At 37.9% G+C, this 11615-nt stretch overlaps 1 protein-coding gene across 7 annotated transcripts in view; it reads left to right on the top strand.

The window, feature by feature from the left end:
* Window positions 1-2711: 2711 nt before the first annotated feature.
* Window positions 2712-11615, top strand: part of LOC149230260 (E3 ubiquitin-protein ligase, putative (DUF177)) — a 178090-nt gene continuing 169186 nt past the window's right edge. For 2 of the 7 annotated variants that reach the window (XM_089378923.1, XM_089378922.1), the window contains exons 1-4: window positions 2723-2919; window positions 3017-3156; window positions 3593-3790; window positions 5769-5858. In XM_089378923.1, the coding sequence (XP_089235049.1) occupies window positions 2856-2919; window positions 3017-3156; window positions 3593-3790; window positions 5769-5858 (492 nt within the window). In that variant the 5' untranslated portion in view covers window positions 2723-2855. Of the gene's footprint in view, window positions 2920-3016; window positions 3157-3592; window positions 3791-5768; window positions 5859-11615 lie in introns of all 7 variants that reach the window. The other 5 variants (XM_089378921.1, XM_089378920.1, XM_089378919.1 and 2 more) reach the window with 5 other exon arrangements.

Raw genomic sequence — 11615 nt, 5'->3', positions numbered from 1 at the left:
TTCTAGCAGTAGGCCAGCCTATCAGCCATCACATCCTCCATCTGATCCATGCCCTACAGGTTGCCTAAACCTCACCTCAATTCTACCTTAGTTTCCTACATTTTTCCTAGAACTTCTTCCTCTCTCCTTGAGCAAATCCAACCATCTTTCTCTCTCCTGGTGGTTCATGGTAGACCATAGGTGCCCTAACACCTCATTCCAACCTTCATCCACCTTTTTCACCCCCTCTCACACCCTCAAAATAGTGAAAACTGCTCTCGGCCTCCTCCTGTAGGCCTCTTGTAGAACATTGTTTTTCCTCCTGTAGATTTCCTGTGTCCTCCTGTAGATTTTCCTGTAGGCCTTCTTTTGAAGGCCGAGTGTGGGAAAAGCCTCCAGAAGGCCACTTGAGACCTCCTAGGACCCATCCACACCATCCTACATCCTCTCAAGTACCAAAACTGCCCTCCAACGCCACCTATTCACTGCCACACTCACACACAATAAATTACATGCATGTCAATTTCACATAAAAATACATAAAAATCCAAAAATATGTTTTTTGCTTATTTACTTCTAGAAATAGCATAGTTAGATGTTGTTTACTTCCTTGAGTAGGTAATGGCATTCCTTTCATGGTTTTCATAGTGCTTTCTACAAAAGTAGAATTAGTTGGTTAATTAGGATTTACTAGGTTTACTTTACATTTCAATCTTGCTCCTTTATGCAGTTAGAGTGTCATCTGTAGAGTAATCTTTCTCTCCTTTCATCACATATAGAGCTTCTTCTGGAATCCATAGAAGTTGGCTTGAGCTCCTAGTGATCTTGCGCCAGCTGACCAAGTGACAACCTGCAGTAAGAACTAGTACTTGTGCATACAGTACCAATGCTTCCAAGTTTGTTATGAACTACCGGGTTGATAAGAGTAAAGTAGGCAGCCTAGGAGTTACAACATTATTGCTGCAATACTGGTGCTCACCAGCAAGAAACTAAACAACAACTGAGAAAAAAGTACATTAAAATAGAATAAGGAAGAGAATTTGGAGAAAACATTGTGTGTTGTGTGCTTCCACTTTCTTCATTATTGCAATTTTGTGGAACCCAAAAGCCTTCCAAATGGGGAGGTGTGATTTGAAATAGATTAAGTGCCACATTTGTTTTGGAAAGGGATTTAAGAAGAAGTAGATTAAGAATGTTGACAAGTTAGAAGAGGATTAAGTTTGTTGGTTTGAAGACTAAGATTTTAAAAAGAAGGATAAATGAGGGTTATTTGTCCAAATTGGATCATTAATCGATATCATTGATTGCCCCAAAGGTTAGCATGCCCCATGTTTATCCTTCCAAAGTGGTCTAGGTTTGATTTTCACCACTTAGATATTTATACTACCAAATTTTAGTAGGATGACTAAGCACATATTTGATTCTCAACATGCTCCATGTTTCTCCAGATTTATTATTCCTTTTATTGAAGACCTACCAAATTTTCACTTAAAAACTAGGTCCATAGTTATTTGAAGTTTGATTATCAGTGCATTCTCGTATTTATCAAAATTTTAATTAACTAGACCCAAATTTGATTATGAGTGCTACTAACATCACCAAACATGGGATGTTATGATGCAAATACAACTCCGTAGTAATATCAATTATCTTCCAATTACACTCTTATGGGTATCCATTCTTTAAAAAATGCCAAAAGCTTGCACTTAATCTCAATTGAACATATTGATTAATGATAGATAAAAATATCTAAAAAAAATTGAAATTTAAGGAAATAAAAAGACCCCACTCCACCAACCAACCAACTCTTTAATTTTTATCAATACATTTTATTTTATATTATTATATAAATTTAAATTCTTTATACACCCTTATTAATTTTGTAAGTTTGATTCTTTACCTACTCTAAACCTAATTTTTAACTTTAATTCTCAAATGCACTTCCATCTTTATCCAAATTTATTAATGGGTGCATTCACATTGTATGGTCTATTTGAAAAGCCTTCCTTAAAAGGAGAGTTTTGTTTTTTTTCCACCTATCATAATTTAGTGGTCAAACCAGCAATGAAGACATCTATCTCTATTTGTTATCTGGGAATGTAGACTCATCACCCTTATTGAAGACCATGCTAATTGGAATAAGTGGCTGGTGGTCTAAGGGAGCAGGTTTTCACTCCTACCAGATGCAGATGCCTCTAGGTCTTGGCTGTTAACTTGGAGAAAAGCTTAGCCAAGCAAAAACAATTTTAAAGCATACTCTAAACCCAAACTACTATTAATTCAAAAACAATTTTTATTTAAATTTTATTTTTTTAATAAAATTTAGTGTTTTTTAATGTTAAGTCGTTTATTTAACGTTAGTATTAGAATGAAATATAAATACCAAAAATCTAGAAAAAATAAATAGATTATTAACTCCAAAAACTCGTAAACTTATCACTTAACGTTAGTATTAGAATGAAATATAAATACCAAAAATCTAGAAAAAATAAATAAATTATTAACTCCAAAATTGAGACAACGGTGATTAACGCTGATTACGCTTTGATCACCCCAATTCTTTATTTAGTCAAACGAGTTTAATTTCGAACATTGGTTTGACTGAATTGAATTTTTTAGTTTATATTTTCTTATAATAATGGGTTGCGAGTTGAATTCATTTTTTTATTAAATTTTTATCATCGTGATTTGTTTCGCGGATGGATATGCGAAAAATGAAAGTTTTTTTTATTTTTGATTAATATCATTTACGAGGCTAAGAGATTTAGTCCAAGGCAATGGATTTTATTGCACATTACAACCAGAAATTACTTGACCAGAAACGCTCGTCAGCTATCTCGGGTCTCCCATCTGCCACTACGGTAGGCTGAAGCACGATGACCCACGCCATTTCCCCCCTGCACACTACGCTACCTCCTGCCTCCACGTTTTCATTTGCATGTGAGCTGTTATATTATTCTCTGTGTTCTCTTATAAAGATTGGGTTCAGAGCTAAAATTCTCTTTTATGAGGTCCTAATGCGCATTTCGGATTACAGTTACACGCTCAATTTTGGAAGGATTCACAAGGTTTTCGAAAGTACCAGAAAAGTATCATGCACAGAGGGAGTATTGTAATGTATCACAGTGTCTTTGTATGAAGAAACAACTGTCTGGTGAAACGAATGAGCGTTACGAGGTATGAGGAATGTGCCATGACTCTGTTTTATGAAACAACATTATTTGTTGTGTCGGGAGAAGCTAGGTGTGTTTTACAGTGTGGGAGGTCCAGGGTTGAATAGTTGTATAAAGGTACATTGAATTTATCTAATATACTTATACACATAGAATTAGATAAATTGAATATGAATACTAGTTCGAACTGTTATGGTCTTAAATGCAAAGCCCGGAGATAGCATCTCCACTTCACACAAATAATCCAGTATTGAAATAATAGAACTCTATCCAACTTTGAAAGCTTAGCAACCTCGAGGTACATATCAGACCTGGACCCAATTTTAAGGTTCCGGACTAGTTTTAGGTTTGTTAAGGGATCCGGGCTAGTTTAATGTTTGTTTTTTTTCTACTGTTCGTGGTACAAGCGCCGACTATGACTTATAAATCGTTATCGATAGAGGGATAGAAGGCGTCCGAGAAGAAGTGGATACAAGTCATCCGGTGGGCTAATCACACTTAAGAGAAGTGAGGGGAAATGGACAGACTCGTGGACTTCCGAGCACTTCATATCCCTCGAAACCCTCGGATTGAAGGATTTGGCCTCTGAGGCTGAAGGAAGTAACGACGAAGTGGTCGTTACTTTATCAATTCAGAAGGTCAGTGGCTTCCAAGACTCTATTTTTTATCAAAGGCTTTCCCAGAAATGTTCATTATTTCTCTATTTATTATTATTATGAGTTTTACAGAATGCCATCTTTCAATATTTTACAGTATTTTCTTTCTTTCACTGACAGTCTAGAAAATTGGGAAAATCCTAACTTAAAACTGTTCGAACGACCAAATTCAAGCCAAAATGCCCAAGATAAACATGATCCACAATGTATTCCTTTCCCAAAGCAGTGTTTTTTTCTGATGCCCTTTCGGTGGAATTGTGATTGAAATGAGGTTAGAGATTATAGTTCCACCCCAAAATTTCTATTATTCACAGTTCTGGCATGTCCACAGGGTTTTGGAGGTTGTCAAAATGATATGTAGCCTAAAAATTTTAAAAATGGATTTGATCAATGGCAAGTCATTTTCTGGAAAAATCCGAGTGTTTACAAAAAATATTATTTTGGATGACACATATCAAGCTGCAAGCCAAAATTATTATTAAAACTGTTATAACTACCAAATTCAAGCAAAAAATGTCATTTTGTTGGTGTTATTACCTCCAAAATCTGTACTTCTAGTGGTAAAGCCCTGAAAAACAAATGCAACCCTAGGGAACTCAGAGGAATTACCTATTGTCAACATAGTAGCTCCCTCTTTCTCTTTAGGCTGGCTTTCTTCCGGCACAAGGGGGTATCCCTAGGATAGGATTATTAAGTGCATGCATTGAAAGCTCAAGTATAAATGGAGAAGTAAAACGGAGATGTAAGATACACTTCAGATTTCAGTGATTGGTGTGTTGCTAAGACCAATGCCAATCCAAGGGCTTTGGAGTGAAGGAAAACAAACAAAGAGGGCTTGAATTTATATCGAGAAGATGTAGTCAAGCCATACATTGATGTGTCAGGACTAGTCCAATTGGATTTTCGGTTATATGAGAGCGAATGAGAGCTCTGATATTAGATGCACAATCACAACCAATGTGTTTAATCATTCATGCCAACAAGTAATGTGCAACCCAAATAGCAAAGGAGGAACCATAGCATGCGATTGTAAAGAAAATGATCAAGAAAGACAACCTCACTTCTTCAATAACAAGCTCAGAAATGAACCATTAACACTTATCCAAGCTTACATCAATAGCTGAGGGATGAAATCCTCACACTTTTCACATGTGCAAAGACTTGCCTTCCAAAGAGATCATTTCCAGCAATAAAAACACTAGCCAGTCAAGCATAATACCTTAACCATCGAAACAAAACAAGAGAGATGAAAAAATAGAGTTTCCATATACTTGCTTGTACATTCACTTCTCCTACATGATTTTCAACTAGTCTTACAGGGTTTTTTGGAGTAATGTATTGCACTCAGTGCTGTTTTGATACATTCACCCTTATATGGTATATACATAAGCGGGCTTTACACATTTTGTCTCTAATTTTTTGGAATCTTTAAAATATATCTTTTTCATTAAAAACTATATACTTTATTTATTATTATAAGCTGAGTCATTGAAATCAGATCGATCTGAATCAATCTGAGTCCAAGTTAATCCTCGACCAATTCCAAGTCTGAATTTTAAAACATTGCTCATAAGAGATAGAATGACAGGAACCAAATTTCATAAAAGATAGAATGGCAAAGAAACTGAAATGTGAAGAAGCCTATTATGGGATAACGGAAAGAAACTGACGAGCCATTTGTTGATTCTGAATGTAGCCGTATTACTTTGGAATCTGTGACTCACTAGTTCAATCCCTACCCACAATATCTAGGCCCTAATTCTAACAGTAGGTTGGATGGACTCTACCCGTGCATGTAAACTGAACCTCAATCACCTTGGGAGCTTAGCACACTTTGGATTTGTTGTTCTTGCTGTTGCCCCATTTGACATGAATTTTTGAATGAAAATGGTTGTCTATATGGTATTTTGATGTTTTAAACTGTGTAGGTGAAGTTACTAATGTGGCCTGTCTTTGACAGCATGCTGGATTTGGCTACAGTGTTGATGGAAGGGTTATAGCACCAGTCTCTAGGAAATGTATCTATTGCTGTGCCAAGTGCAGCAATCAGGTATGTACAATGGACTTCAAAATATTTATATTACTTGACTATCCACAAAATGAAGTAGGGTTGGTTGAATAGTAGTTGGATGGCAATGGTCAATCTGTCATCTAATGCAAATTAAGTTACATTGCCAAATTGAGGAGTAAAGGCATAACTGAATTTTTGTCATTCATCACATGGGGGAACACAAGCATGCTATAGTTTACTTATCTTTCCTCAAAATTTAGCCAGAAAAATTTAAACATTCCAGCATGTGTATTATCCACTTGGTTAATGCTGTCTTTACTTTTCACTTTTTATTGGATTCTAGAGTTCAGTTTAATTGCAACAAACTGCTCCATGCGCTTTATAATTTATGTTTTCATTTGTCATGCTGATGCACCTTTCAGGGAAGACTTAAATTTGTAATATTTTTATCTTTTTGGAGCCCAACACCATAAATCTTAGCTGTAAAGAGAAGGGAATTTAGCATTTATTGCCTCATTTTTGGTTTCTGATGCTGTTAATAGAATATTTGGAACACATTTCAAAAGAAATTGTGACAAACTCACCCAAAGATTGGCTTTTTCTCTTTCGCCCACATGCTTTCCTAAAGGTTTGTTGTAACTGGCATACATTCTTCCGTCATTCCCCTTGAATATTGTTGAGTCATGACCATGACCCAACCTCTACAAGGCAAAGGGAAAGTGCCTTCCAAAGGTTCTTCAGGCCGTCCACTAGCAGGTCTGGGGAATCATTCCTAGTAGGAGTTATCATGTTATGTATATAAAAATATGGGCTATCTATAGTACAGGAGTATGGGAAAATCATAAAGTCACCAAACGACCAACCAAGGACAGGAGTTCAGAAACAGACAATCAAATAGACTCTCCACTCTTATAGCTCAAGCGGGTTAAAAATCATTACTTGGTGGTATTAAAATTTTTGAATCTTATTTGGAATCAGTTCAACTATTCTGTTTAAAAGTTGCCACATGCCCAAGGGAGAGCAGTCTTCGAGAGATTTGAAGGTCTCAACAGTGAACTCTGCTGTCAGGAGTACTAGTACATATGCATGCCAGGGAATGCAATTTTGGGTCTGTTGCTACAAAATCTAGCAGGCCTAGTGCAAAGCCTCACTAGAACCTAGGTCTTATGGCAACAAGAGATTAGCTATCACTGTCACCTCAGTGGCTTCTCTCCAGCTGTTTAGTGGTGGAATTATCCCCGCAAGGGAGGCTTCCCTACAGAAGATCATCAGCAAGATATTCGACTAAGGAGGACTCAATGGTGATGCAAGGTCTATTGATTAGAGGAAAATGTACCGGCAAAGCCTTGGAGGGCTAAGAGTTGCCTAAAGTTCAAGTACACTTCCCTAAGACCTTTATAATTTAGAATAAGGCTGCTATAAGTTAAGGTTTGTATAGTAAGCAGATTTAGGGCACATGATGGCATATAGCAGCTCTATAAAATAACCTATAAGTGATAGGACCAACAAAGGATCAAAGGCTATGAAGGAGGCAAGCTAGGGATAAGTAAACAATGGTTTTAAATGGCTGAAAGTGCATATGGCAACAATACATACAAAGACGTCAGTCCTAATTTTGGGATTAAAATACGCAATTAATGCTAGATTTTGCCTTTTATTATTTATTAAATGCAATCCCTTCCCATAAGGCAATAACATATCGACATAAAATTGATATAAAATGAATATTTTAAGCTAAAACTAACCCTACTTGCCAAAGAATTAAAGAAGTAAAGAGAAATTTATAATGGTCAACACTTACTAGACTAGTGCCTTTATCTAATTGGGCAATGGAATCAATTAGGGTAAGGTCAATTGTTAAAATTGGCAACTAGGGCCAAACTCCACCTTTGACAGCTCATATGATGGAGATGATATTTTTATTGGATTCCTCTTTCTGAGAGGTGCAAGATTGATCTAAAGATCATCTTGTTTGGATGAGCAGAAGTGAGATTTTGAATTTAATTCTCACACATGTGCAAATTGTCAAGGTCGGCCAGAAGTCTAATGTAGGCTCATGATGCCCCAATAGATGTGTCTCCACCCCTCATCGAATTGTATAAATAAGAGAGACATTCTCCTCATTTGGATCATCACTCAACACATCTTTCTCTCTCCTCTTCATTGGTTTGTACAGCAAAGGAGCAGCGCTTCTCTCTTCTCTCTTCTCACGTTGACTTGGGTTGACCGAAAATTTCAGGCAGAAATTGCAAGACTGTTTTTGGGCTATTTGCAGGGGCGTTGACCAGCGTTGACCGAGGGTCAACTCATCTACTTTGACTGCGGTTTTCAGGCGGTTATTTCGAATTTTTGAGGCTGCATCTCCTGGCACAAAAATAGAGGCAATTGGAGCAGGTTGACCTGCGTTCACCGTAGAACTTTTGACCGCAGCATTGACTCTGTGTTGACCGAGTTTGACTGAGATTTTCAGGACTATTTTGGGTTGATTTTTACTGACTTTGGAGGCCAAGTTGACTGGGTTTGACCGAGCTTATTTGGAGGAGATTTTCTGCTGGTTTGACCAACGTTGACTTTCTGGTTAGGGCATCTTGTTGACTGCTGTTTGGCTGGACTGTTTTGACAGTGATTGGGCAAGTAAATTTTGTATGATGTAATCTCTCTCTCTGCTGAACTTTTGAAGAATAATAAGAAGATTTGATCAAAGGGTTTTCCCCACATTGGGGTTTTTCCCTGGCATCTGCCAAATATTGTGTCCTCTTGTCTTGGCTTGTCTTCTGCTTATTGTTTATGTTCTATCTGCATTTACTATCAATGTTAATGTGATTGCTAATTTGGAAATTGATATTGGGCTAATAAGAAAAATTGAAGTAAATTGCTCTTAAGCATAGAACATACCATTGTTATCTAAAATTAACATGGTATCAGAGCTCAGGTGAAGACAAAGCCCAAGCAAGAGTGAGAAAAACAATCACTAAGATTTGTTGGACAAGGACAAGATTCAATGGCATCCTCATCTTACTTCAAATCTGATGACAAGTTCAATGATAAGTTTGATTATCATGCATGGAAGATGTCTCTTGACTTGACTTTGGAAGAGCATGATGCTATGGACTATGTGCAGGGAAAGATTGTTGAACCTCCTTCAAATGCACCGGCTGCCACTAAGACAAAGTACAAGAAAGGTGAGGTCAAAGCTAAGAAGATCATCAGGGATTCTATTCACAAGCATTTAGTTGCTTACATCTCTGATCTGGGCACATCTAAGGAGATGTATGACAAGTTGGTTAGCATGTTTAAAGCTAGCAATGCAAACCAAGTCCTCTTTCTCAAGAACAAGTTGAAGGACATAAAGAAGGGAAGAGGAGAAGATATCCAATCCTACTTCATGAGGATTACTGAAATCAAAAATGATCTTCTATCCATTGGAGAAGTTATTGCTGACAGGGAGCTCACTCTCATTTCCCTTGGAGGTCTCCCTCGTGAATGGGATGTGTTCAACACTACTATCCTCAACAATGACAGGATTCCAGGTTTTGATGAATTGTTGACTAGATGTACTCAAGAAGAGACAAGGATGATAGAGAGAGACATGCCTTCAAATAGGAATGATCCTACTGCATTCTCCGCTCATGCTAAAAAGAAGAACAATGCTGGTTCAAAGAAACAAGGTCAAGGAAGACAAGGATTCAAAGATGGAAGAAAGGGAAGATGCTTCAATTGTAACAGGTTTGGCCACTATGCTAGGGAGTGTCCTAATAAAAGGGATACACCTTGGGATGATGATAACAACAACAACCACAACAATTTCAGAGGCAACAACAATCAAAGGAATGGCAGGTTCAACAACAAAGGAAAGAGGAATGCTCCTGCTACTCAATATGGAAATGGTCGGCCTCCCAAAAGATCAAGAAACTCCAGGTATGATGAATCTAATGTTGTAGATAACAAGCAAAAATAATTTTATCTTATATTTGCCCTCTCTACTGCCTCTCCTCCGGATACCTTAGATAATTGGTTGATTGATAGTGGTGCCTCAAGGCACTTCACTAGGTATAAGGAGGCTCTTTCAAATTTGATAGAAAAGGATACAAATTTGGAAATCATTCTTAGAGACAATGCCACCTATCTCGTGAAAGGTACTGGGAATGTCACTCTTCAATTGAATCAAGGTAACACCATTCATCTACAAGAAGTACTATATGTACCCGATCTAAAGAAGAACCTGGTATCTATCTCAGCGATGGAGGACAAACAATTCAAGGTGGCATTCATTGATGGAAAGGTACGTGTTTGGAAAAGAAATTTCAAAGAAGCATTCACTCTTGGATTCAAGGTTGACAACCTATATCAAGTTGGAGGAAGTCCACTGGGAGCTATGTCTTGTGACACATCTCTTCAATCTGAATTATGGCACCGAAGGTTTGCTCATCTTCATTATAAGGCTCTACCTAATGCAAGGAAGATGGTGACAAGTATGCCCGAATTTAAAGTAGAACATGAAGGTGTTTGTCAGGGTTGTGCCGAAGGAAAACATACAAGGGGACCATTCCCCTCAAGTGATAGTAAGACTACTGACATTTTGCAATTGGTTCATTCTGATCTATTTGGTATTCTACTCGACATCTTTGGGAGGATATTTGTATTATGCTATTTTTGTGGATGACTTCTCTCGCAAAACTTGGATTTATTTCTTGAAGAAGAAGGACGAAGTGTTCAAATGGTTCCACTCTTTCAAAGCCTTGGTTGAAAATCAAATAGGGAAGAAGATCAAAATATTGAGGATCGATAATGGAACCAAATATGAATCAAATGAGTTCAATGACTATTGTAGAGAAGCTGGCATTAAGAGGGAGACTACTACTGCATATACTCTCGAGAAAAATGGTGTTGCTGAAAGGAAGAATCGTTCCATTATAGAAGCCACCCGTGCCATGCTTCATGATCAAGGCCTTCTGAAGTTCCTATGGGGAGAAGCTGCCAACACTGCCGTGTATGTTCAAAATAGATGCCCTCATCAAGCATTGGACTCCAAAACTCCCGAAGAAGTTTTCACCGGTAAGAAACTTGATGTTTCTCATTTTAGAATTTTTGGTAGCCCCGTGTATTTTCATGTGCCGAAAGAAAAGAGAAGCAAATTGGATGCATTTGGGAAGAAAGGAACATTTGTGGGCTACAGTGAAACTTCAAAGGCATATAGAATCTATGTGCCTGGTCAAAGAGAAGTGGAAATAAGTCATGATGTCACCTTCGATGAAGATGCTGCCCTTGGGAAGGTTAGAGACCTTCCTATTCCAAGGAAGGACAAAGAAGATACAGGAAAGCAGGAAGAACCGAAGGACGAGCTGATGCCCGATGCTGAAGGACCAATGGATCCCATTGATCCACCTCCCCATGAGCCCTCCTCCTGAAAAAGGAGACCCTTATGGCTTAGGGACACTCAAAGACGCTGAGAGACATATTGCACCAAGGGGGACATTTCGTGAAAGTAAGAAGCTGAATAGGTACCAAGGGTACTTAGCTACCATGAGCACCATTGTTCAAACTGAGCCCTGCACATTCGAAGAAGCTGTGAAGCACCAAGGAAGGTGTGGACTATGATGAGGCTTTTGTCAAAAGGAAGGTGTGGACTATGATGAGATATTTGCACTAGTTGCTCGATATACCACTATTCGTTCGATCATTGCCCTTGCTGCCTCTCAAGGATGGAATTTACATCAAATGGATGTCAAGACCGCCTTCTTGCATGTCTTACTTAAGGAGGAACTCTATGTGGAGCAACTTGTGGGGTTTGAAGTT

The sequence above is a fragment of the Pinus tabuliformis genome, chromosome J (assembly GCF_031772625.1).
Source record: "Pinus tabuliformis cultivar Carrire ecotype Pingquan chromosome J, CPIR1, whole genome shotgun sequence".
Classification (NCBI taxonomy): domain Eukaryota; kingdom Viridiplantae; phylum Streptophyta; class Pinopsida; order Pinales; family Pinaceae; genus Pinus; species Pinus tabuliformis.
The sequence above is the reverse complement of the archived record's forward strand: the minus strand, read 5'-3'. Positions and strand labels throughout refer to the sequence as shown.